The 25646-nt window shown below is 33.7% G+C and overlaps 1 protein-coding gene across 1 annotated transcript in view; it reads left to right on the top strand.

Annotated features, from left to right (window-relative positions):
- The first annotated feature begins 1922 nt into the window (after positions 1–1922).
- Positions 1923–25646, top strand: part of LOC145662148 (chymotrypsinogen B-like) — a 50925-nt gene continuing 27201 nt past the window's right edge. The window contains exons 1-3 of the mRNA XM_081727484.1: positions 1923–2042; positions 4540–4573; positions 16983–17039. Coding sequence (XP_081583610.1) covers positions 1995–2042; positions 4540–4573; positions 16983–17039 — 139 coding nt within the window. The 5' untranslated portion in view covers positions 1923–1994. The remainder of the gene's footprint in view (positions 2043–4539; positions 4574–16982; positions 17040–25646) is intronic.

The raw sequence follows: 25646 nt of genomic DNA, 5'->3' as shown, positions 1-25646 counted from the left end.
TATGGTGTTTATCTTTGACCGAATTGCATATAGTATATTCATTCATACAGAATTCATACAAAAGGATTATTCACTTATATATTGAACCTTGTATTTGTCACATTTTATGGGATACTATTTTATTTATTCATTGGTGATTTATACAGTAAAATATCATTGTGCTAGGCAAGCTCACTTTTGTCGTCAAGCACATGGATTTAGAAAGTAAAAATGGAAATCGATATTCTAATTTTATCATTTTTTAATATTTCCTTCACGCAACTGGATTTCTTAGTTTTGTTTTTTCTTCTATTCGCTTGTTAAATTGTTCAGGCAAGCTGGAAAATAAAAACGTTATGTCTACATATTTGAATTATTTGTTTCTCTCCTTTGTATAATTTCTAGGTGATGTAAAACTACGTATGTAAAACCTTTTAACAAACTAAAGGAAATCTTACTGATGAACGTATTTCTCTCAAACTAACATTTTTTTGCACACTAAGAGATTTTGGAATAAAGACACCAATGGTAGTACTTTTCCACGTTTCAGTATTACCTCATCCGTGGTATATAAACTTGTTTTATGGAATTCAGTCTCTAGTATAGTCACGCGTTACCAGTAGACCAACACATTAACCTTTCATAGGTAAAGAGCGAGTCCCCAACGTTTACTCTGAACTCATCCTATCCTACTATAAGTAACACTCTCAATTGCCATTTTCATAATTTTCTGTTTACTCTGGATAAGTAGCGAATCCAGTCTAGTCTCATTCATCGATCTAAAAGAACGAGCTATTTCCAGGTTCAAAAGAGGAAAGCCATCCATATCATCAAGTGCATTTACTGAGAAAGAAATATGTTTTTTCCATACACAAACTCACTACATTACATTAAACACTCTAACCTTATTAAATGTTCAATGAAAGACTATTAAACTCAAATTCAAAACATACTTCTGTGTCAAGCAATTCATTTCTGAGAGAAGATTAAGGTTACCAATGTGAGATTGGTAAAGTATGTATGTGTTTATGACATTGTATATTGTAGTATTTAAGATAAATACTTTCAGCCCTATAATAGTGGCATTGAGGAATATTGTCAATACTTTACTAGAAAATCTAAAATTATAATATCGATATTGTTATGTTTGTTTAAGCTATAGTTTCTTGATCAATTTTCAGCGTTTACTTCCAAATAGATAATACCTATGTGAAGCTTAATATTCAACGACCTTACAGTAGATGTGTGATGGAATTAAGTTTCTAAAAATAAGGATCCGTCACTAGAATGTTCTTATGGTCCTATAGTTTCTTGGTTCTCATGGTCCTATAGTTTCATTTTTGGAGTCCAAGGCATGCGTATATGAAACTAAGTTAAAAGTGTGTTGTTCGCAACTGGAATAATAGGTTTTGAATAGAATATATTTAATTCTATCTTTATTGCATCTCCATTTCCCATTCCTGCACTTTGGGTGAACATATAAATCGCAATGGCATTAGAAAAATACAATTTCACTAAACTGTTACGTTCAGATAATTATTTCAAAACGGTTCTGCTGTTATTCTTCATGAAAAAGTTAAACTCCTTTCACTCTTAGAATATGTATTTAAATCGAAAAAGTAACGATACAATTTTAGAACGATTCGAGTGGAAACTGTTTCAGAAGCATTTCTATTTATATGAGAGGATAAATTGGAAATCTATATTCAGCAATCTACAATTATTGGATGTAATAATAAGCTTATAGTGACACATTGAATATTTCTTCTTATAACTATAGTTCATATATAAATTTTGATTTATTTTTCAGTTAAAAAGTTTTGTGCTGTTTTTATGCTTACGTGCTGTCTGAATAAATTTATTTTCTGGGTCAAGATATACATTATGTGTCATCAATCTTACAAAGGGTGATACGTTATTTGGTTCATGACATCTTAATGATTAAGCATGATCACGACTACGTTTGGTATATAAATGACAAGTATTGTGCAAATTTTCAGTTATTTTCTGCCAAAATGACTAGCCAGCTAAGAGTACTCTTCCATGTTGCCTTCTGGTGTATCGTAAGTGAACTCAAACTCATACTTGTTTTCATTGGCTTCTTGTTTGATTGTATTTAGCATACCTCTTTAACAACATTATACAAAGTGTCGACCTTTAGTTCAGTGTTGACAAGGGGCGCGGTGGCTAAGTGGTAGGGCGTTCACCTCGGGTGCTTAGGGTCCCTGGTTCGATCCCAGCTCGCACCGTGTGGACTTTGTGGTGCAAAAACACCGTGCTCGTGAGTTTTCTCGGGGTTCTCCCGTTTCCTCCCACTTTCGTCATTCCACCATTTCATTCATTTCTCATCATCACCGTCTCCTGTAGCCTAACCGGCATAACCGTGCGACTTAAAACTCAAAGATTTCATTTTATTTCTGTATTGACGCAATAGGATTTAACATGTTAAGTTTCTGAATTACGAACTGAAAAGCGATCTTGCTTACACTAAAAATCACTCTGCTCAAAACAAAAATACCAGTCTACTCCTGTATAATTTCCAATGCCATTGGATTTATTTATAAGTTAACGATATGTCTGAATTTCAAATAACAATAATATGAAACCACTTGAAATTTGAGTTCGAAGTTTTATTTATCTTACATACAAAGAACATAGAAAGAAAGAATACAAAAATAATTATCATTGACAAATGTCACTAAATACATGTATATATTTAAAGTCATACAGAAATTTGGAGGCCAAATTTTCATAGTAATCTTTAAAAATTCTACAAAACCAATTCGACCATGTCGAATATGAAAAGATCGCACAGAAGGAGAAAGGTCCCATACATGCATTCTATGAATGAATTGAGCAAAACCGCTTCAGAAATATCAATGAGAGTAACCGAATAAGAGTTCTTCCTATTACTTTCTACTCTATTCTACCAGCGGCCTCTCATCATGGGTAAGGAAGTGAAGCTGAGAGGATAGATAATTTATTATGGATTACTCGCTCTTTCATCTCTGTGTTCTATGCATTCTCTGTGTTCTATGTTGTACGTTGCGAATATCAGTGTTGGATTCACGGGACGTAAGTAGAAATTTGCAAAGTGAATGGTCAGTGAACATCTACATTCTGATTACGTGTGTCAAGGATTTTGTTTACTATGTTGCGTACAAAAATAAAAATGGATAAAGAAGAAAATGTTAAATGCTAAAAAATGCACTATTTTCTACATATTTATGTGTTTTATATTTGCTATGGATATCTTTTCACTAATTCAGACTCCTTATTCGGTTTCGGTTACTTTTATTTTCTTCTCGGGTTTCGCATTGTTGACGATAGGAACAATGATTTGACGCACTGTCATTTTAGTGACCCTCTCACTTAACGCTGATTCGACGATAAGGGCGTACCTACTAGATTGCAAGGACAGTAATTTTCCCCCTGCCACAGCCTTAGTGTAGTGTTGGAACAACTACATTCACCTTTTCAAGGTATTATAGATAAAAAAATCTTTAAATTTATGAGTAAATTATGGACAAATATCTCGAGGTCAGACTCTCCCTGAATGTGTTCCAAAAGACAAGAGCAGGAGTAAAATGATATTGAAAATAAGAATTTGTTTGAAGAGACAAATATTGCGTATTCAGTTGATCGCATCTTCGACGTAACGTCATCCAAGGTGTAGAAAGTACTAGTATAAATTTTAACCGTTCAAGAGGTATTAAGGTCCTGCTTCTATTATTATTCATGAACTATTTAACTGCATAATAAAAAGGCTCGACTACTGGAAACGATTAATAAAAAAGATCTAAAGTTTTTCAGATTGGACAACATTAGACCCAGTAATAGAAGACTATTGAATGCTAGTCGCGGTATACTTTCATGTTCGAACCTCCTAAATGATTAAATCAGAGCTAGTCAATCAACAAGTAGTAGAAAAAGTTTAAATTAACAGTAAAAAGAATATAAACTACAGTATTGGACAAAACAGCTTAAAAATCACAGCTTAAACTTCAACAGAATACCATTTTTTCATAACGTGAAATGTAACTAAACTCATAACTAGAGAAAATAACATCTAACGCTTATTAATACTGTGTACTATTCATACTAGTATTTAATACAGGGATGCAAATAAGCAATAAAATTTTGCTAGCCCAAGAAAAAAGCTACTATCCCACATCCCACAATAGAAAGCATTAGTTTACCTTTGGTATGATATTAAATACTCGCCCGCATCGATCAAACACTCGCCCCGGGCGACTGGGCCAGTGGTTATTTTCATATCTGATTAATACATTGTTTACTTCCCTGGAACTTCTTGTCACGTCTTAGGTCTATGAATGACTGCAATCAACAGAATATTTCATGAAAGTTGAAAGGCTAAATCATGATATAGACAAATTTTGATAATATTTTTATCCTTTATCTTATTATTTGTAAAATGAACTAAGGATCTACAGATATCACTCATATGTCTACAGTATTATTCTTTTAAATATAAAGAGTTTTTCTCGGTAGATTTCCAATTTTCTATATATTAATCTATTATCTTACTCTTTATTCTAGGTATATGCTGTTCTAGGATCTGAGCAAAATAAGGGTAAGATCATTTCTTTTAGAAAGTAGATATCGTTATTTTTAGAAACTGTGTTTAAGGGCTTATTAGTTAGTTACTATTATGAATGAATAAGTAACGTTTTATATGATCTTGAAGCTTTGCTGGCGTCTACTATTAATCCAATGTTCTCGGGATTGCTGCCAGAGTGAGTGTTTGTGTGCTGAGCTTTCGTTACCATACAGCGGCAACATAGCTCTGAAGATGTTGCCGCTGTATGGTAACGAAAGCTCAGCACAGCAACACTCACTCTGGCAGCAATCCCGAGAACATTGGATTAAAAGTAACGTTTTGTTTACAGGAATTATTTATCTATCTCACAAATTGTGCACTTCCAAGATATAATAAGCACGTATACGAGGAAAATAAATTTTAATTTAAACTGTAGATTCGAAATCCAAAATGTCTTCCAATGCTAGATATTCGTATACCTTGCAATAAATTAAATATTTGAATAAAACATCTGTCTCGTATGAAGAACCGAATTTCGTTATTCTAACAAAGATATTCAAATTTCTTATAAATGTCTCCTGCCTTGCTTCCAATTTCCAGAGAATGAAGGACCTTCTGAGGGAAATTCTAATATTCAGCCGAAAAGTTACATATCCCATTCTTTTTTCTCAATACTACCTTTATTCTTATGCCTTGAGTTATTGAAATTCACACCAAGTTCTTTAATTTAATCCGTATTGGTAAAAAGCAATTTTATTAATAAAAAATCACTTTACCTACTGCGTATAACTCCACATTTTTTGCGGGAAAATTTAAAGAAACGTTCTAAGTAGCAATATATTTTATTGAGTCTCTAGAATGTTGAGTATTAACAAAACTTTCTATGTATAATGTTATCCTTTATTCATTCGAATACTTCCATAATGGGTCTGTAAGAAAATTTATTTATGTATTGAGTGATGCATTATATTCTGTAATGAAATGTAAAATCAAGGCAATAGTAACAGATGGAGCAGTCGCTGTGAATTATTTTGATTTTAGGGAACATACAAAGGTTGTAGTACAGTTTTCCTCATATTTCGAAACAAAATGTGTCTAAAATTTAGAATGACCATTCATTGGGCAAAATATGTATTTGTGGGCTAAAAGTAATAAAATTTGCATCTCCGTGAGAGAGGTACTCTGGATAAGACTATGAGAAAAGAGTTGCGAGCACAAGACAATAAAATAATAAATGTTATGAAGAATACTCGATTTGCTAGAGGTAAATAAACTAAGATGGATATGTTGAGGATAAAATTGAAATGGTAATCAATGAATATTATGAACAGATTACAAAAGCGGACACAATAATATGAAAGAAACTATGTAAAGCGATAGAAAGATTAATAAATAAAACGATAAATTTTAGATAATACATGCACTAATCTGGAAGCCCGCAGGCTAGCTACCCTGAAAAGGGCTACACCTTCTCTTCGAGTTGAGTTGATTTTGAGTTTAACGTCCCTTTCAGCAACAAGGCTATATGAGACTTGGACATACTGATTAATGTAGAACGCGAACCACATGAGCTTCCACCGGAAATCGAACCCAGGTCTCCCACGCCAAAGGCGGGTACGCTAACTGCTTAGCCACGAAAGAGATCATCTTCTCTTAGAGAAGGATTACTAAGAAACTCTAGAGATGTCGGGTTACTGGCCTAAGCTTAGGGAATTTTCTTTATTATATACTTTAGATTCAAGAACATTATGGTGTTTACGACCTTAATCATCATGATGAAGGGAACATACTAGACATATGGTATAAAATATCAAAATTGTTAAGTAGAAATGCAGGATAGAGTGATTATAAATATTATATTTGGCATATATGAGTATGAGAAATGGAATGAGGCTCTTATCACATCACAATACATAGAATATCTTAGTAATGACATCGGGTTAGGTTCCTGGTCATCTTCTATCGTATCAAACACAGAAGTGATACCTGTGTTTGATACTTTTTTATAAATATGCAGAAAATGGACGTGCAATCAGCGATCTTGCAGTACTTCCAAGTCGAATTGATTTCCCGGCAAGGTTTAGCAATATAGTGTACACAGCAAATTTAGAGAAAGATAGTAATAGTGGTGGCAAACTGATGAGCGTGAAAGGTAGTATATGATGACTAATAGGAGTAGTTTCTTCTGCAAATGTCAGATACTGACGAAATTTTCTCGAAGAGTTTCGAGGTGATAAAGAAGTATAGGTAAAGTATCGGGTGAATATAGGTTTCGAGTAGGACTGCGAAGGGAAATGAGACCGGAAGTGTGGAAGGCATGACACTCAAATATTGCCGATTTGTGGTACTAAGAAGTTAGAACTGATATCCACCGAGGTAAGGACAAACGGAGAAACGCTTTACATGTATTGAGAACGATTGTCGAGGTGGAAGCCCATATAGTACCAATGAGATGTTTAAGTAATTTAGAGGCAATATATTTGATTTTCATGTAGTTTAGATGAGTAGGTGACTTGCTTGCAAACACAATACCAAAATAAGTTATTGTTTCAGAGGGACGGGAAAATTTATGTTCAACCGTGAGAGAACGAAGCAATAGATTTCAGTGGACTCTGGATCGGTTGCAAGATAACAGAAAAACTATGAAATGTGTCTTAGAAGCATTGATAGTGAGGTGACATTTACGACACCACTGCGCGATACGATTGATAGACTCTGTAAGATGATGATATAGCTGTTGGCGTGACCATAAGTAAAGTGGACGGTATCATCGGCATATTGGAAGGGATGAATTTCGTAGGGAAGAGACGGGAAATCGTGAACGAACAGTAGTAATAAATAAAGGAAACAGAGTTAACCGTTAAGAGCAACCAGAATTCAGGGAAATAGAATGTAGTGTATGATCTTTTAGTACTTATTATCAAGTTTATACGGTAAGCCAGAAAGTGAAAAACAAAATGTAAGTGCGGCATGGGAAATTGAAATTTGATGAGCTTCAAATTGAGAGTAAAATGCCAATCTTATCGAATAATTTTTAGAAGTCAAATAGAAGATAAGGATACAAGTGCAAATAGAGTCAAGGAGAAGAAGCCGAGGGTAGAACTATCTTTTATATTGCGATATTTGATGGAGTCGATGCAAGAAGCAGAAATTTATTGAAGCTGAACAACTCAAGAGATGCCAGTAACAGGCAAAGGAAACTTGAGTTTATGTGAGGCAAATATAGTTAAGATTTGGTTTGAAGATAAGTCATAGTCTTGACGTGATTGACATAATGAGTTAAAATGTCTTGTAAATGATCGGCAAATTTGTTGATCTTATCTTGATCGGAAGGTGTGTGAGTGTTGTTTATGGTAAGGAACTATAAGGTTTTGCTGAATTTGACTCAGAGTGCGTTAAGGCATTTCCACCATTTGAAGGATATGCAGTGTTAGGAAGATTATTGCAAATGTTGATTCCTTGACGATATTTGTATGTTCGGATGTAGTTTGTGACGGAACTTTGCAGCACATGGTGAAAATCAAGTGTTTCGTTGTATTGTGTTCTTACGTAGTCTCGATAGCTAACGTTTAATTTGAACTAGATAGTGCGGAGACAATTTAGGTGTTGAACAAGCCCTTTCGGGATCTTATGATACAATTTGTACGATACGGGTATTTCATGTTACATTCCGTTATAACTCTCCTATTTGAGCTTTTTCGTCCGGGTTGTTTTTTTTTCAAGTCCAGAGGCATTGTAGAAGACGTTACATATGGTTTCACACCTTCCTGCGTCGGTGATGACGTCATAATTTTAAACAATATATTTTCTTTTATTAAGCCTATGTTCATTTTTTGGCGGGCTTATTTTTGCACGTAGACGATTGAAATTTTGCACAAACATTCTGTCTACCGAGTAGTATTTACAAGATTTTTTTCAGATTTCTGAGTTAGCATAAAGGTGGTCCAGGGGGCAAAAAGGTAAAAAAAAGAAAAAAAGAGGGGATATTTTTACCAAAAGAAACACTTTTTCACTATTTTTACGCCTCAAATACATGATGGAGACACGTATATGGTACCGTCAAAACGGCAGTTCTATTCTGAAGAGAATTATGTACAAACCATGATCCTAGGGTAATTAGGGATGTCTCAGGGAATTTTTACAAAATATCCTTCTGAATACGGGAATATGGAACATCGTCGGTATATATTTTTTTGGCGGGCTTACTTTTGCACCTAGAAGATTGAAATTGTGCATAAACATTCAGCCCACCTAGTAGTATTTATCAGATTTTTTCAGATCTCTGCGTTCAGATCGATGCGTGATGTCACCAGTATATCTTAGCTATGGAAAATGGAGTACATCGAAAACTCGTTCTAATGTATGGCCCATTTTTGGGATGTATTCATTCCCTTTTACAACTCCTTTTTTGGAGTGTATTCGTTCTCTTTTACGACGCCTTTTCAACCCCTATTGTAACATAGCAGAGAACGCATAATACTATGAACCCGTAACAGGGGTGTACTCGTTCCCTTTTATGGTACTTTTTCAACGCCTATGTAACAAAGTATAGCTTACACAAGCGTTATTTTCAACATAGCAGAGACTATGACCATATAGCAGAGAATAATGGGGGTGAATTCGTTCTCTTTTATGATCCATTTTTAACACTTATTTAACATTGCAGAAAATACACAAGGAAGGCTAGAAACATTGTTTTCATCATAGCAGAGACTATAATAAACACAGCACTTATTACGTAAGGCTATGGAATATTTTCGCAAACCTTATTTAACATAGCAGATATTATACACCGTGTAACGTGTGTTCCTGTCACCACGGCATGGTGCGTCCTCAGGTTGCGGATCGAGGAGAAGGCCTCTAGATATAGAGGTTAGCTGCGAATGTACTGAATAAGCAGTCGCGGACAGACGACTAGGAGTGGTCCTCCAGCTTGGGGGTTTGGGTAAGGCTAACAACCTCATTCTGTAAAAAAGCACTGGATCAAAAATATTCACAAAAGCCTCGTATAAGGACTGATAACTTGGCACAACCTCAGCAAAAGAAAATGGACATGAGATTTGGAACTTGGAATATTAGAAGTATTTAAAGGGCAGGCGCGTTAATATCCGTAATGAGTAAGTTAGATAAACACAGGATGGACCTAGTATGAGTTCAGGAAGTTAGGTGGGAAGCAAATGGATCTGTGAATTCCTGAAATTTTACGTTCTTTTACGGGGAAGGAAATAAAAATCGCCACTTAGGAGCAGGGTTTTCGTCCACAAACGAATATTACCAGCAATTAAACGGATTGAATTTGTTAATGACAGACTTTCTTTTATTACTCTTAAGGGACGATGATGTGATATTATTGTTTTAAATGTACATGTCCCAACTGAAGATAAGGATGACGATATAAAAGACAGTTTTTACGAAGAAGTGAAACGGATATTTGACCAACTCCCGCGATACCATATAAAAATTCTATTAGGGGATTTCAATGCGAAGGTAGGATATTTTCAAACCGATTATAGGCAACTAAAGTCTACATAAGGAAAGTATTGATAACGGTGTTGGACTCGTGAACTTTGCAACATCCAAAAACCTAATCGTGAAGAGTACAAAATTCCCACATCGCGACGTTCATAAATACACTTGGACATCACCAGACGGAAAACACATAATCAAATTGATCACGTTTTAGTAGATAGAAGAAGGCAATCTAGCATAATTGATGTCCGGTCGTTTAGAGAGGATGATTGTGACACTGATCATTACCTGGTAGCAGCAATAATACGAGAGAGAATATTGTTGAATAAAGGTAATATTCATTGTCCGAAAACAGAGAGATTCAATTTAAAGAAATTAGAAGAGGGTAAGAGAGGAACACCAGATTGAAGTTTCGAACAGATTCTCGGTTTTAGAAGATTCGGAGTGCACTAGTGTTGAGGATACACGGATTGAAATTAGAGATAACATTAAAATTTCAGCAAAAGAAAAATTGGGACACGCGGAAATACGTACGAACAAACCATGGTTCGAGCAGGAATCCATTAAACTAGCAGAGAAGAGAAAACAGGCAAAATTACCCTGACTACAAAATCCGAATGAAATAACTACACAAAATTTCGTAGATTCCAGGCGGGAAACTTGCAAACATTTAGAACAAACAAACGCGATTTTTTGAAAGCTAAAATTAAGAAACTGGAAGATAATAGTAAAAATAAAAACATCCGGGTCATGTATAAAGTGATCAACGAATTTAGGAAAGGCTACCAACCTCGTGCGTATATATTAAAGAAATCTGACGGTACAGTTTTCACTGATACAGATAGCATCTTAAATAGAAGGAAAGCTTTCTTTGACGATCTGCTTAACACGCAACCAAAAACTAGTGTGCGTGGAGATAAAAGAGATACCGCAGAACCGTCCATTCCAGAACCCAACCGAATAAAAGTAGAAACCGCTATAAAGAAATCAAACCAACACAAATCTCCGGGTGTAGATGAAATTCCGGTTGAGTTAATTTTAGCTGGAGGCTAAAAATTGTGGTACAAGATACACAAACTCTTTCTCCTTATCTGGAACTAGGAAGAATTGCCACAAGAGTGGAAAGAATCAATCATTGTTCCAATTCACAAGAAAGGCGACAAAATTGACTGTAATAATTATCGAGGCATTTCTCTTCTGTCCTACAAAGTCCTGTCAAACATTATATTAGTAAGATTGACCCATACGCAGTTGAAATAAAAGGTTATCAGTGCGGATTTAGACGAAATCGATCAACTATCGACCAAATATTTATCATTCGCCAAATACGCGAAAAAAAGTGGGAATACAATACCCCGGTACATCAACTATTTCTTGACGGAAGATCAATCGGATTGGAAGACCAATCGGAAAACGACCATTAGGAAGACCAAGGCGCAGATGGGAGGACAATATTAAGATGGATCTCGCAGAGATTGGAATACAAAGTAGAAACTGGATGCAGTTAGCTAAGGATAGAAGTCAGTGGAGAGCTTTTGTGAACGCGGCGTTGAACCTCCGGGTTCCATAGGCCACAGAGTTAGTTAGGTAGACATTACACAAAAAGGCTACTAAGCAGATAATACATAAGACTATGAACACATATTTCATCCTCTTTTTAACGTAGCAGGGACTTGACCACTTACAGTATACTTTTTATGACCCATTTTAGGGGTATATTCGTGTCTTTTTATGACCTCTTTTCACAACTTCTATGTCAGAAAGGCTATGATTACCTTTCAACCCCTTGCAGATTTTCGCAATGTCTATTTAACATAGGAGCGATTATAAAAGACTATGGCCATTTTTCCTATTAGCAAACCCTAAAAGCACTGTTTTAACCCCACAGAAGAAAACACATAGGACTAAGAAACAGATATTCCAACCCCTATTTAACATGCTAGAACTTACAAAAGAAAGGCTATAATCATTGTTTCTAATATAGCGGGGATTATAGAAGAGTAGGGCATTTTTTCAAATAGGTACGAAAATAATTACTGCGATTCCTATTCAAATTTCCGCACTAACTCTTGGAACCAGTTTTAATAACCTTTTGTTCTTTTTTACGACCCTGCAGTGAGTGGGAGAGTCGATCTACACTGATTTATAAAAAATAAAACAAATCCTTTATAGTACAATATGCCATTAGCTTGAAAATAAATTAAAAAGACACATAAAATAAAAGAAACGAATTACAATATAATATATTGCTTTAAATACGTATAGCCTAAATACTTCATTTTAGAATACCTTCAGATTAAACCATAATGCCAATAAAAAATTTTCTAATTAAATAATCAAATAAAAGTCTATATTAGACATCTGTAAATACCACTTTTAACTTATGCTTATTTGGTAGAGAATTTCGGCGGTATTACACTATAGTTCGTTAACAATAATAGTCTATAGAGATACACTTAATTTCTGGTTAAGATTAGGTTTTACAAGAACAAAACAGCAGTTTTAAATAGGTTATATTACGCAAGATTTTCCAATAATAGCGTGTTTTACAACGGCAAAAACAACATTTAAAAAAATCAAATAGGAACGAAAATAATATCTGCAACACCAATTTCGGCGGTAAGTTTTGAAAATAGATTTAGTAACTTTTCGTTCTCTTTTAAGACCCTGCAGTGAGTAAAAATAAGTGGTAGAGTCGATCTATATTGATTTAAAAACATAAACCAAATCCTTTATAGTACAATATAACATTAGCTTCGGAATATATTAAAGAGACGCATAAAACCAAAGGAAGGAATTGCAACATAACATTCTGTTTAGTTAAGTATAGCCTAAATAGTTCATTTTAAAATACATAGATATTATACTATTTTGGCAAAAAATGTGCAATAAAATAAACAGATAAAATGCTATATCAAACAACACTAAATACTACTCTCTCCTTATGCTTATTTTGTGCACTCTTAAGAAGACCAAGCTTTGTCTTAATATTTAAATCCAGTTGCTTATTTTCAATCTCGTGTTCTAGCCAACAATTAGACACATACAATTCGGAAACACCTGCAAACTTTAACACATACCGAGTTTTACCTCTATACTCTAATAATTTGAAATTCTCTATTAATAATTCTTATCCTTCCTGTAAATCTTCTAATCTTTGACAAGATCTCACTTTAACATTTGTTTGCATTTTCCCCATTAATAGAGTGTCAATTTCGTCCAAAGTTTCCTGGTTCCAATTAAACTCTTCTTTATTCTTAAAAACTTTATCGTCTACAGTACCACTACTAATACACGGAAAAGAATAACCATTAAAATAACTTACACCACCTGTTACCAAAGTAGCAAAACTAATATTTTTTGGGTAATAAACAATTGTAAGCTCATTATGATTTAAAAAACAAAATCCCACTTTCTCTAGGTAATCTATGTTGGAATACAAGTTTAAAACATATTCTTGTAACAACCACCTTTTGCATAACAAACAAACTTATTTCCCGGTTGGTTCTTTTTAGCTACCAATGCACCTACATATTTAAAAACACTTAACCTCTCTAACAGTAAAAGCAAACATACAATAAGAAGACTCAATATCGAGTCGAGCAACAGTTAGAAAACAAATTCCTTAGCTCTTCTTCTTGTTGTTCTCTATCTTTAATAACGGCTAATAATTTTAGATATCTAACATTTATTTGTTCTACAGCTTTCTTATTTAAATCTCGATACTCTGCATGCATTTGTTGTATTTTAAGCTAATCCAATTCTGCATTTCTCTTCTTAATAAATTGTAAATAAACCTTATTAGGTTGAGGTATTTCTCGAAGAGTAAATGGATATAAATGGTGGGGAACATTAAGCCTTTTTCGAAATACATCTGGTAGAACACTGCTCGTCTCCACTAAACCAAGATCAATGTCTTTAGAAATAGTAGAGAAAAGATAATTTGTCTTGGGAAAATATGTATTTCCCCCTTTTTAAATAACACTTTTGATCTACAGAAATTTGTTTCTCCTTAAACTCTTTTACAAGAATATAATCAATAGGAAATGTGTTTAAACTAAAAGCAGAAAGTACAAATGATATTAACTTCTCTCGATCTTCTTTTTTATACGGTAACTTTACTTGGAAACCTGTTAACATCTTAGTATGTAAATTACCTCAATAAGAATAACTTAAAAGCTGTTGTGTCTCATTAACTACTAAAGAACTATTCTGCAAAGTATCTGTTAGCTTTATCAGCATCTTCGAAATCGGAACTTTATGAATCGGAGCATCTGTAAAATATTCTTTGATGTGTAAAATTAGGTCTAAGCAGTATTGTGTCGATTTCCACTTATTAGAATAGAATTTGGGAATAGATTAGTTAAAAATAGTAGATTCCAATCTCGTAATTCCATTTTTTGAGCCAAGTTACTCTCGAAAGTGCTGTGTAAACGCTTGTCCGGACAATGAATAAAATCTATTAAGTGGCTGCCCAAAACTCTATATACGCCTAGAGAAGTAATCTGGCAAACAAATTTATTGTAGATTATAGTAGAACAACTAACAGTATTCAATGCAACGCAATCTAAACCTACGGAATCATCGTTATTACAAATAGTGTTAATAGGTTGTCCTTCTCGAAATTAGTTATAGAAAAACCCTTCTATTCTAAAATTAAAATTACTAATGAGATATTTTTCAATTTCTCTCTCAATAAAAATACCTGGAAAATCTTAGTAATATCGAAATCTAGAATAAAATAATATTCTGTTTGTGTACGTTCTAGAATCTCTGGTAAACGCCCTAGTAATCTTTTTATATGTACATCTGCTAATTCTACTTTATATGGTATAATAATCGGATCCTTGTACTTCTTAGTTATGTCAACCAAATATTTTTGCACAATATGCTGTACACCTTCTGATCCTTCTATAGACGAATTTAGAAAGAAATATAACTTAGTCTTAACACCGTGTAAAGCTAAAGAAAACTCAGAGAAGTTAGATCGTATAAAAGTGTTAAAAGAGCTACAAGCATTCGTCTTAATTAGAATTTTTATTGTTAACTCTTTGTCCCTCGCAACATAATTTCCAGCTTACCTTTAAAAGAATTAAATTATCACTGAATGGTGGTATAAATGGTTCTAAATACTTCGTTCTATACTAGCATAAATAATTTGTACAATGTTTGTAAGTAAATAGTTATTGTGTAAGTTTTCTGATAGTAACCATTGGTGAAATCTATCTGTTGTTGTTTTGTCTTTGCCTAATAACTTTCTAAGAGAATAAAGTGTAGAAATTTCAGCGGCCATTTATTATATATAAAGCAAATTAATCTACGGCCATTTATTATATATAAAGAAACTTAATCTGCGGCTATTACTGATGGTAGACTAGAAAATATATATTATACAGTTTAAAAACAGATAGAATCTTAGAACATATAAAGTGGCAAAAAATTAGCTATACAGTCCCGTACTGATCGGCTCACTGTATTTTATATCATTTCTTATTGTTATGAAATAGGTAGACCTAGTTTCTTTATTATTTATTCTTTACGTCTTTTTACTTATAACATAGTACCGGAACAGCTGAAGTAAATAAATCCATAAATCCATAGATTGTTATACTTGATAAATACAGGGGTATATACCTACTTCTGGGCCACCCTGTATAATAGAAACAGATAATTGGAGAATCTTATGTAGAGAATTTATTTTTAAAAAGATATTTTATTGGCCTTTTTTATACCTATTATTAATTTGCGCAATGTAAACTATTTAAAACGGCTGTTATTGTTCTTGTAAAACCTACTGTTAATCGGGAAATTATCTTTACTTCTATAAACTATTATTGTTATCAACCTATAGTGTATTGCCGCCAAAATTCTCTTAAGATTGCACCAAATAAGCATCTATTTCTTTAATTAGCAAGTTTATTTTATGGTACATTTTTGCCATGATGGTTTAATGTGTATATATTCTAAAATGAATTATTTAGGCTATACTTATCTGAAGCAGGATTTTATGTTCCAATCCCTTCCTTTTGTTTTATGTCTTTTTAATATATTCCCAAATAATGGTATATTGTAATACAAATACCTTTATTTTTTTAAAAAAGGTCAATGTACTGATTGAGCTTCTACCTATCTCTACTCACTGCAGGATCGTAAAGAGAACTAAGACTTACTAAATTTGTATACCAAAACATCACTAAATCTGGTTCAAAAAATGCCCCCGAAATTGGAGTCGCAAAAAATTATGTTCGTGCCATTTTGAAAAGGGATCAGAAGAGAGAACGAACACACACCAAAAAGAGGTCGTAAGAGAGATCGAATAGACCCCCAAAAATGGGTCATAAAACAGGACGAGTTTTCGGGGTGTTCGATTTTCCATAGCTGAACAGTAAGGGTGGCACCGCGAATGGTGCGACACTGGAAAATTGAGTCCTTGCTATCAAGATGCCCTAGAAAAAAGGGTAAATTTTCACCAAGTGCTGTCACTTGTCGCCCACCTATTTACTTGGTTACATAACATCTTTCCTTTATAACAATTTCTTTGTAAATATAAATGTTAAACATAGTAAAATAAATTTTACATAGCTCTTATTTTCATTGTGTATATTTCAAAGATATCGCAATATTAATTTATTGCTGAAATAGTCATTCTTTACCTGAAAACATCGGCTTGTGAAAGTATTTGAATGGTATATTTAAACCTCATTTATGTCTGGGAAATGTATTTTAGAAATTTTAAATAGCCTACGGCTTCTTCTCTACAGTTAGCTACAACGATAAAAATCAAAAAAGTGTGAATTCGTAACGCTGACATATTTAAATATTTAGATGTATATATTTATATCAAGTATACATTTTACTACAATTCTTCTTAGTTTACATCTTGTTACCTTTTAGACAATTTAGTAAAGTGTTTCTAATATACTTTTGTTCTCTCAGCACTACCTAATATAAATAAAGTCAATTTGTTTTGTAGATGTGGATTCCCATGAAAGTAAGCCTCGAATTTTCCATGGTCATGATACTAAACTAGGTATGTAATCGTTAAAACTAAACCTATCTTGACTACAAATAACACAAGTGAATGTTGAATGTTGAATATTGAGATGATACAATTGTTTAATTACATAAAATTTGTATTGGGTACAAAAGGACAAATTTTACATTTATTTTATAGTAAAGTCCAGCAATATTTCATATCTGAATATAAAATTTATTTAAACTTGAAAATAAATAAAATCACACACATGAAAATATTTAATGATTTGAGTGATAAAGTATAATTTTCACTTTATCTGAAGTTGACATGCTTACATAAATTGCAATTTAATATGATTTATATCAGTGCGAGTGCTTTCTATTTCTAGTAGTTTCGTTTATAAGAAGAGTTATTCAAGTAAAGACATACTTTCTTCTTTCTATTGTAGTTTAAGTAGAATTTGATTTTAAAACCTATGTGTTTCCTATCATTTTACTATCTTCTATATATGGTAGACATATAGTCTCTTAACATACTTTAAGAAGTTATGTATATTAAAACTAAATTTTCAATCTCAAGATAGTACTGTATTTCATATATATGTAGTTAAATTTTGTTTAGTCCCAAAGTATGTACGACTCTAGATATGCATTACATTACACATATTATGTTGTCCGTTTCTTTAATAAGTTTTCTTTTAAATATGTGCATCATTGTATAAATCAGAAGGAATAGGGGATAAAGTTTAGTGGAAAATATCAAACTCGTTTAACAAGTTACGCTCAAACAAACCTCTCATAAGAAAGCCAGGAACAGATTGAGAGTCCAGAATGAAATGAAATGAACACTAAGACTTTCCGGAATATAGTGAAAGTTTATTAGGGAAAACACATCTATAAAAATAAAACTTTTATAGTTTCAAACTATGAGAATAAAATTTACTTAATTTTCTTCTCTTATATACAGGTAAGTTTTCGTTCAGTAGTTTGAAGTAACAAAAGTGTATTTTTTACTTAATTAACTTCTCAATAGCCAACATTCTTTGAATATAATATTTGTTTTTGTATGCCTCTTCTAAAGTGAAATTAATAGACAGACAAAGCTAGATTGGACTGTGTTTTGTGAGATTCATACAGTTGATATTCTAAAAATTTATCCCGAAGAGGTTCTCAATTAGTTTGTTGGCCTTCAGACGTGCAGCCAATGTGTGAGCACAAAAAAATCAGACATTTATTATATTCAGAGAAAGATATACGAAAATATGATGTATGAGAGCAATTACCAGTAAATACTGGAAAATGTTTGCCATTATCGAGCAGAGTGATGATTATGCTAGCTTATAAAAAGACATTTGAAGTGATAGAAGAGGTATTGCAGGAAAATAATGATTATTAATGGAAAACTAGTCGGAAACCAAGAGGTTATACTTGGAAAAATATGATTCAAGCTCGAGGCAGTGCATTTGAAGACAGCTACAAAATCACCATGTTATGCCCAACAATTGTTCTTGTTTGCTTGTTACGAAGATTTTATTTCTTATATGTTTCTTTATAGAATAACATGTTTTTCGGTCTGTATCTCAGTTAATCTTTAAACTATATTTTAATTTATTATATATTACAAGAAAAAGAAAGATGAATTTATAATTTCAATTGAACGGTAATTTGTTAAAACTGAACAAATGAGTTATGAAGATATAAGCAAGATATAATTTGAATTAATTAATAACGATTTAGTGATTTTTAGCATAAATAATTAAACACCGGAACCAGAAAAAAGATCAACATTTTAAAAGATCAATATTAAAGTTGGTAATATCTATATTTTAATTTGCTATGATATAAAATCATTATACATACTGAAAAAATTTTACAAGTTGGCATGCATACAATAAAAATGTACAATTAATACATTCTTCTGGAGCTTAGGCCCATATTCTTTAGTACCGTCACGCCACCAAAGGAAGAAATCATAACAAAATTTATAAATTAATAAATGAAAACATAATCAAAAACCAATATCTTGACCGAAATTATTCTATAAATGTCATATCCGCAATGCTCATCAATGATATGTTCTATCGGCATGGTTTGATATTCGTAGCACTTCAAAATTTTATAAATCGATGATCAAATATTTAAATATACGAGCACAACGTTAAATGTATCTTATATAGTTCCTGTAAATCAGAGTTAGTCAATCTGATATGCGTCACCAAGTATGTTGCAGCCTATAATTAAACAGGAATGATCAATATATATATTACGTCAAAGCCCATAATTCCAGTATAAAGGACGAGAAAACAATTATATTGATAATATAGTAGAGAATAAATGTCCTCATTACAAGTAATTGAATTAGAGTATTTTATGTACTATGAAATGTGTTTATAATATGTTTTTGACTTCCATGAATATTCGATTGTTGTTAATGCTGAACAATTAATAAAACGTTGACGGTATATACTGTAGGCTTCTCTGAATTGATGGAATTCCAAGCTTTAACCATTAATAACTACTAACGTGTGATAGCTTTCACCGCTCGTAACTAATAATCTTCCATAGCAGGAATAAATCCGTTCTGAGTTGGACTACGGAGGAATGATCATGCTCAAAAGTTAATCATTCAAATTTTATTTATGACAATTGATTAGTTGGTAATTATATATTAAAATATAATATTAAATATCTAAATCTACTCATTATATTTACACAGTGAGTCACTGTTTATCGTACCGTGCAATGTGATCAAATGGACTGTACGGTTACTTACTTCCTAAATCAAAGACCTTGGATCTAAAAGTAAATATTTCCACGTTTTGCCATAAACGTGATGGCGACTCTGTATAATAAAATGGAAAGTCAGATGGTAAAGAATGTAAAACAAGCGCATAAGAACCATATATTCCACCAGGGTTTTCTACCTGGTATTGTACCAGGGTTTTCTACCTGGTATTCTCCCAGGGTCTTCTACCTGGTATTGTACCAGGGTTTTCTACCTGGTATTCTCCCAGGGTCTTCTACCTGGTATTCTACCAGGTAGAATACATGAAAGGTGTATTTTCTACATTTTTCTCATATATCTCCGTAACTGATAATCCTAGTAAAAATTAGTCTGGGCATAAAATTAAGTAAACATAATTTCCCACTAGAAAAGTAATCTTCATTTTTATCGTACAAGTAATATTTTCAATAATATATGCTGAACAAAATGTTGGTACAGTAAAAGCACTTTATTCGTGGGGTATATATTCCATAAATATGCCGCGAATACAGAAACCATGAATACGGAATGGTAGTTTATATGAGATTATAGGGAATACGTTCCTAGGTGACAAAATAAAAAAATAAATACATATATAAAAATCAATTTACTTTAATTGAAGTTTTTGACCATATTGATTAATTATTATCTTCAGGCTTAGGCAATGGTTTGAAGAATTTTGTAATTTTTTTCTTGCTTGGCAGTTTTTAAAAGCTCCTTCAATTCAGACTGATATTCAGCAGTGGCATTAGCAATTGCCTCTTAAAATTAAGACTTCGTTCCATAGACGGATCAATTTTCATAAAGAAATCACAAAGCTCATTTGCCATTCTTAAACCTTCACTAAGATTTTTTTCAAATTAAATGTCACGTTTCCAGTGCTTGTTGAAGCCTATTCTTCAATGGTCTGTGAATTTAACATTTCCTCCAAGTCGGTTTCAGTCAAATCTTCATCTTGCGATTCAAGCAATTCCTAAATGTCACTTGATTTTATCTGTTCGAACCCATCTTGTCCTACTCCATTCGCAATTTCGGCTATGTTTGAAGTCAAAGTTTGAATTTGCACACATTCTTCGTCATTTTCCGCAGTCAGAGCAGGCCACAGTTTTCTCCAGCATGACTTCAATGTGCGTGGCTTCAGTTCTTCCAATGATTCTTTTATGTTTACGATGCATTTTGCTATGTCAAATTTCTTCCAGCATTCCATAACATTCATATCAGGATTACATTCCATAAGGTTCATCTAATTTAATAGAGCTTAAAGGCCTGGATTATTCCTTGGTCCATAGGTTGAAGCAAAGCCGTCGTGTTGGGAGGTAAAAATGTCAGTTTTATATTTGGATTCATAGTTTCAAGTTCGCTAGGATGACCTGGTGCATTGTGCAAAAGTGAACTGCTTTAAAGTCTAAATTCTGATCTTTTTCAAAAAATAACTTTAAACTTCAGGAAAAAAAAACAATTCCGGAACCAGTCACAAAAAATAGCGCTTGTAACCCACGCTTTCTTATTAGCACGCCAAAACACTGGCAGGTCGTCCTTGTTTTAATTTTTTAAAGCCCGAGGATTGAACGATCTGTAAAGCATCAGTGGTTTAATGACACAATCTCCAGATGCATTAGAACAGAGCAGCAGTGTAACTCTATCCTTTGCTGCCTTAAATCCAGGAGCAGACTTTTCGCTTTTAGAAATGAATGTTTTGTTTGGCGTTCTCTTCCAAAACAGTGCAGTTTCGTCTGCATTAAATACTTGTTCAGGTTTGTATCCTCCACCAGCTACTAAGTTTGCAAATTCTTCTGGATATCGTTCTGCTGCAGCAGTGTCTTAAGATGCAGCTTCTGCAACTATTTTAATGTTATGCAATGGTTGTCTCACCTTAAATTTATTGAACCAACCTTCCGAAGTTTGAAATCCTCCACCTGTACCTTCACCACTACAACTACCATCAGGTTCTTTAAAATGAGCTTAAAGACGCTTTGCCTTCTCCCGGACCATTGGACCACTCAGGGACACCCTTTTTTGGTTGCGGTCTTCGAACCACAATGACAACGCCATCACGAACAATTTTCGCTGACAGTGAAGTTGAAGCTACAGACGACCATATTTTATCTTCGGATTTTTTTATCGATCCTACAGTTGATTCATTGACATTGAATCAGCGTGATATGGATGCAAACGACTCTCCAAGGCGTAAACGATAAAACATTTCTATTTTCACTTTAATCGGTAACACAGATTTTTTTCGTGTCGAAACTCGTTTCTCGTTCTTTTAGTTGACATTACTGTACAAATTAGGAAGACAGCGGTAGAGACGTGTTAATCGATCAGAATTTTTGTAACGAATGCAAAGACGAAACAATAAAACACGCGAAGCGGCTCTTACCAACGGACGGAACGTCTAATAACTGGGCGGCATTTAAAAATATACTTTATTCAGTGAGTAATAAGGTTGCTTTCATTCTGTTTGTTTACATTCTCAAAAACACCGATCGCGGCGAAGGCGGCTTATGTCAAAGTCCGAACCAATACAGCGGCAATATCATTTAACAACATACTTTAGGCAAAGTTGTAATAAGGTCTATTTTACATTTTATTAGTCCATTTGACGGCGTTTACAAAGGATATTGGGTTGGATACCTATTTGAATCCTTTTTATTATTATGTATGTACCTACTGATTAGATCCGACAATAAAGAAATCTTTAGCCGCGAATATAGTCAACATATCTTCACTGAAATCTATATCCTCTTTGTAGTACTTCTGGGCTTTTGTTCTGCAAGATTTGTGCTCTTCCCATTTTCATCGAAAAGGCCTCATGGAAATAGTGCCAATTTCTTCTTCATAAGGTACTGAAAATCTATTATAACTCTTTTCTTTAGAATATAAGGAGAGAATCCACAACTTAAACTACATTATTAATTTTGAGAGTGCTACCCATGAAGACCAAGGATAGCACTTCATATTTTCGGCTCCGTTTCGTGTCTCCGAACTTTTTTCCTATCACCTTTGCCATTATGTTTTTTCCTATTTAAATGGCTTGATGGCAATTAATATTGAAGTTTTCCAACAATATATTTGTGGATATCAGTGGAAGAGATTCTAGAAATGAGTGATGCTGAGTTAATGTTATAACAGTTTCATTTTGTCATCATAAACGCGGAGCAAATGGTAATAGATATAGAATCTCTACCGACGCACTTCTTCAACACGTAATCAGTTATCACTTTACCACGTAATAAATTATTTTTTAGTAACTAGGATATCCATTGATAAACGGTAATGTCATTAGCGCACTGTTATCTGCAAACTCTTCTTCACACATATCCCGCATATAGCCCTTCTACCCTGGAATCCCCATAAACCTGAGTCACTTAGAAACAAACTATAAAACGTCTTACAGGTTCGAAAAGGGGTAACGATTGTTCAAGTACTCGACTTCAATAGCGTACATTCCGATATAACTCGTGTTCTCATAGGTCTCTAGCTGAAGCACCTCTAATGTTCCTACGGTTTCAGCGGAGTGAGTCGTTATTAACTTTTCTATTGGCTGTGAAGGAGGAAGCTTTCGCGTTGGAGTAAGGTATTTAATACCGCCCATGCTGTGAAATGTTTTCAAGTCATCCAATGTCGCAACATTATACAGAATAGCATTGTCAAACTCATACTGCTTGAATATCTATGATAGTATGAATTGTTGAAGGTGATAAATTTTTGAGACTCCATAATCTTAGCATCATTATGCGGAGAATTGAACCCTATACTTGAAGGCAAGCATTTCAAGCTCTTAACACCATCATTTTTCTGTGAATAAACAAGTCAATGCAGGAATAAGGGAAGATATGAACGAGGATGAGTAGCTCTAATAATTGCAAAGGAAATAGCAACTCACTTTTTCCTTGCTTTCCTTTTATCTCCTTTCTTACGACTAAGAAGTCGTTCCAAGGAAACAGAGAGAGACTTGATGGAAGCATCCGTTCTGCATCATCAATTAAACCATCATTTGCCGAATAAAACTTTGTTTCGTAAGCTTGCGAATGTATGTCTATTCTTATTACAGCGGCAGCAGTTGGAACCGCTCTTAAGCGCAAATCTTCCTTCACATCCTGGACGTAAGTAATACCAGGACTCACTGAAACTTTTGAGACCCATATCTAGAAAGAAAATTAATCTTTTTCTGTTATGTAATTTTATGATTACTATATGGTAAATTTATTTGTCCAGAAACTTTGACTGTCAGGTATGAAGATTTTCCCCTGAAAATACATTCCTAAGACAATCCTAGGGATATCGACAACCATCATTCTCACTGAGAAAACTCTAGATCTCCCCCATAGCATTCGGCATATCACCATCAACTGAACGTGCTCTTGTTCGACAGGTTGAAAGCCTGATTCAGAAAAATTTCTTGTAACAACTACTATGGTAAATTGCCTTACCTGCAAACCAAATCACAAACAAGAATGATCCGTCTGGATTTACGTTGCTCCAGTTGTCCCCGCGCTCAGACACGTGATAAAAAACTGTTTTCTTCGTTTCTTTGCTGTGTTTCTGACGTAGTTTAACTGATTTTTTCTGTTACTGATGAAAGAAATCATTAATTATTTCACAGCAAAAATCCTACTTGATTTCGAAATCAAATTGAACTTTTGTGAAGCGTAAATGTGGCGAGCCTTAGGATGTCGATGGATAACGCTGACGAACCTTTTGTCAACTCAGCTACGATAGAATCTACTCTGGTGTAACCTTTTCAGCCAGAAGTATGAATAAGTGTAGTTTTCTTTTAAGTGAAGTTTTTTTTAATTTCATCGTTCCTTGAAATGTTACCAACAAATAATAATTGCATTCCTTTTTCACAAACAACACACTTGTTACTCTCAATACCTTCATCACAAATCAAATATCTGAGACTTTATGAAGCAACAGACAAAAAAGTAGGACAATCACTAAAATATTCAATACAAATTCACAGTGCTTGCCAACGAATAACACGCCACAGGAGACGATGCAACTTTAGCTGGCAGACCACTCCGTCCGTTGGTGTCTTCTAAGCCTCCAGAAAGAAAACCTCACGTTGTTCGCAACTCAAGTTTAGCTTGTTATACCGTCCGCTCGCGATAGTAAAGCACTCGAAGCTATTAATTTTAATACATTCGAATGCATTACTGCTGTGAGTAGAGTGAATCGGATTATTCGCCGAAGTTACAAACAATGTAAGCATACCGTTTGTGCCGCGAATGTTTATATTAAACTGTACTATGAAGTTCAATGAATGAACTCGAGGAGGAAGAAAGGAAAGGAGTTTGATCCCGGTAAAAAAAAAAGAAGCATTGGTCTGTTTATTCTTCCCCTTACACGGTTGTTGCACTTCGTATTATAGGAAACTTCCTCTCCCCCACGCCTTCTTTCTCCTCTAAAGCCTAGTCCTAAATAAAAATGAGAATTTTCGAAATCTATAACTTTGAAAGTATTAATCCTTTGACAAAAATGAAGATAACCTTTCTTGTAGAAAATTTTGTCTACTTTAATTTTGTAGATAGACAAATATGTGCTAGGATTCTTAGTAACGGAGATATAGATAAAAGTGTAGACAAACCACAATTAAACAGCTATCTCAGCCCCAGCTCTCTCCCCACTCTCCATAATGCTTAGTATTTTGTACTGTAAATACCAACGAACAAGGACAAATTTCAAATCTCCGGGATTTTCCCCTCTATCACCATTTTAAAAAATCTAATTTCACTGGACTGCTAGGATCGATGAAAAATGGGTGGATATCCTCCAGTAAAATGCTAGTACTAGAATTTCATGCAAGATTTAGAGTTTAGTTGATTTTGAGTTTATCGTCCCTTTCAGCAGCGAGGCTATTTGAGACGGGCCTACTGGTTAACGTGGAATCTAAAC

This window comes from Thermobia domestica, chromosome 10 (assembly GCF_964235325.1).
Source record: "Thermobia domestica chromosome 10, izTheDome1.hap1.1, whole genome shotgun sequence".
NCBI lineage: Eukaryota > Metazoa > Arthropoda > Insecta > Zygentoma > Lepismatidae > Thermobia > Thermobia domestica.
This window is presented reverse-complemented; position numbering and strand designations above follow the sequence as displayed.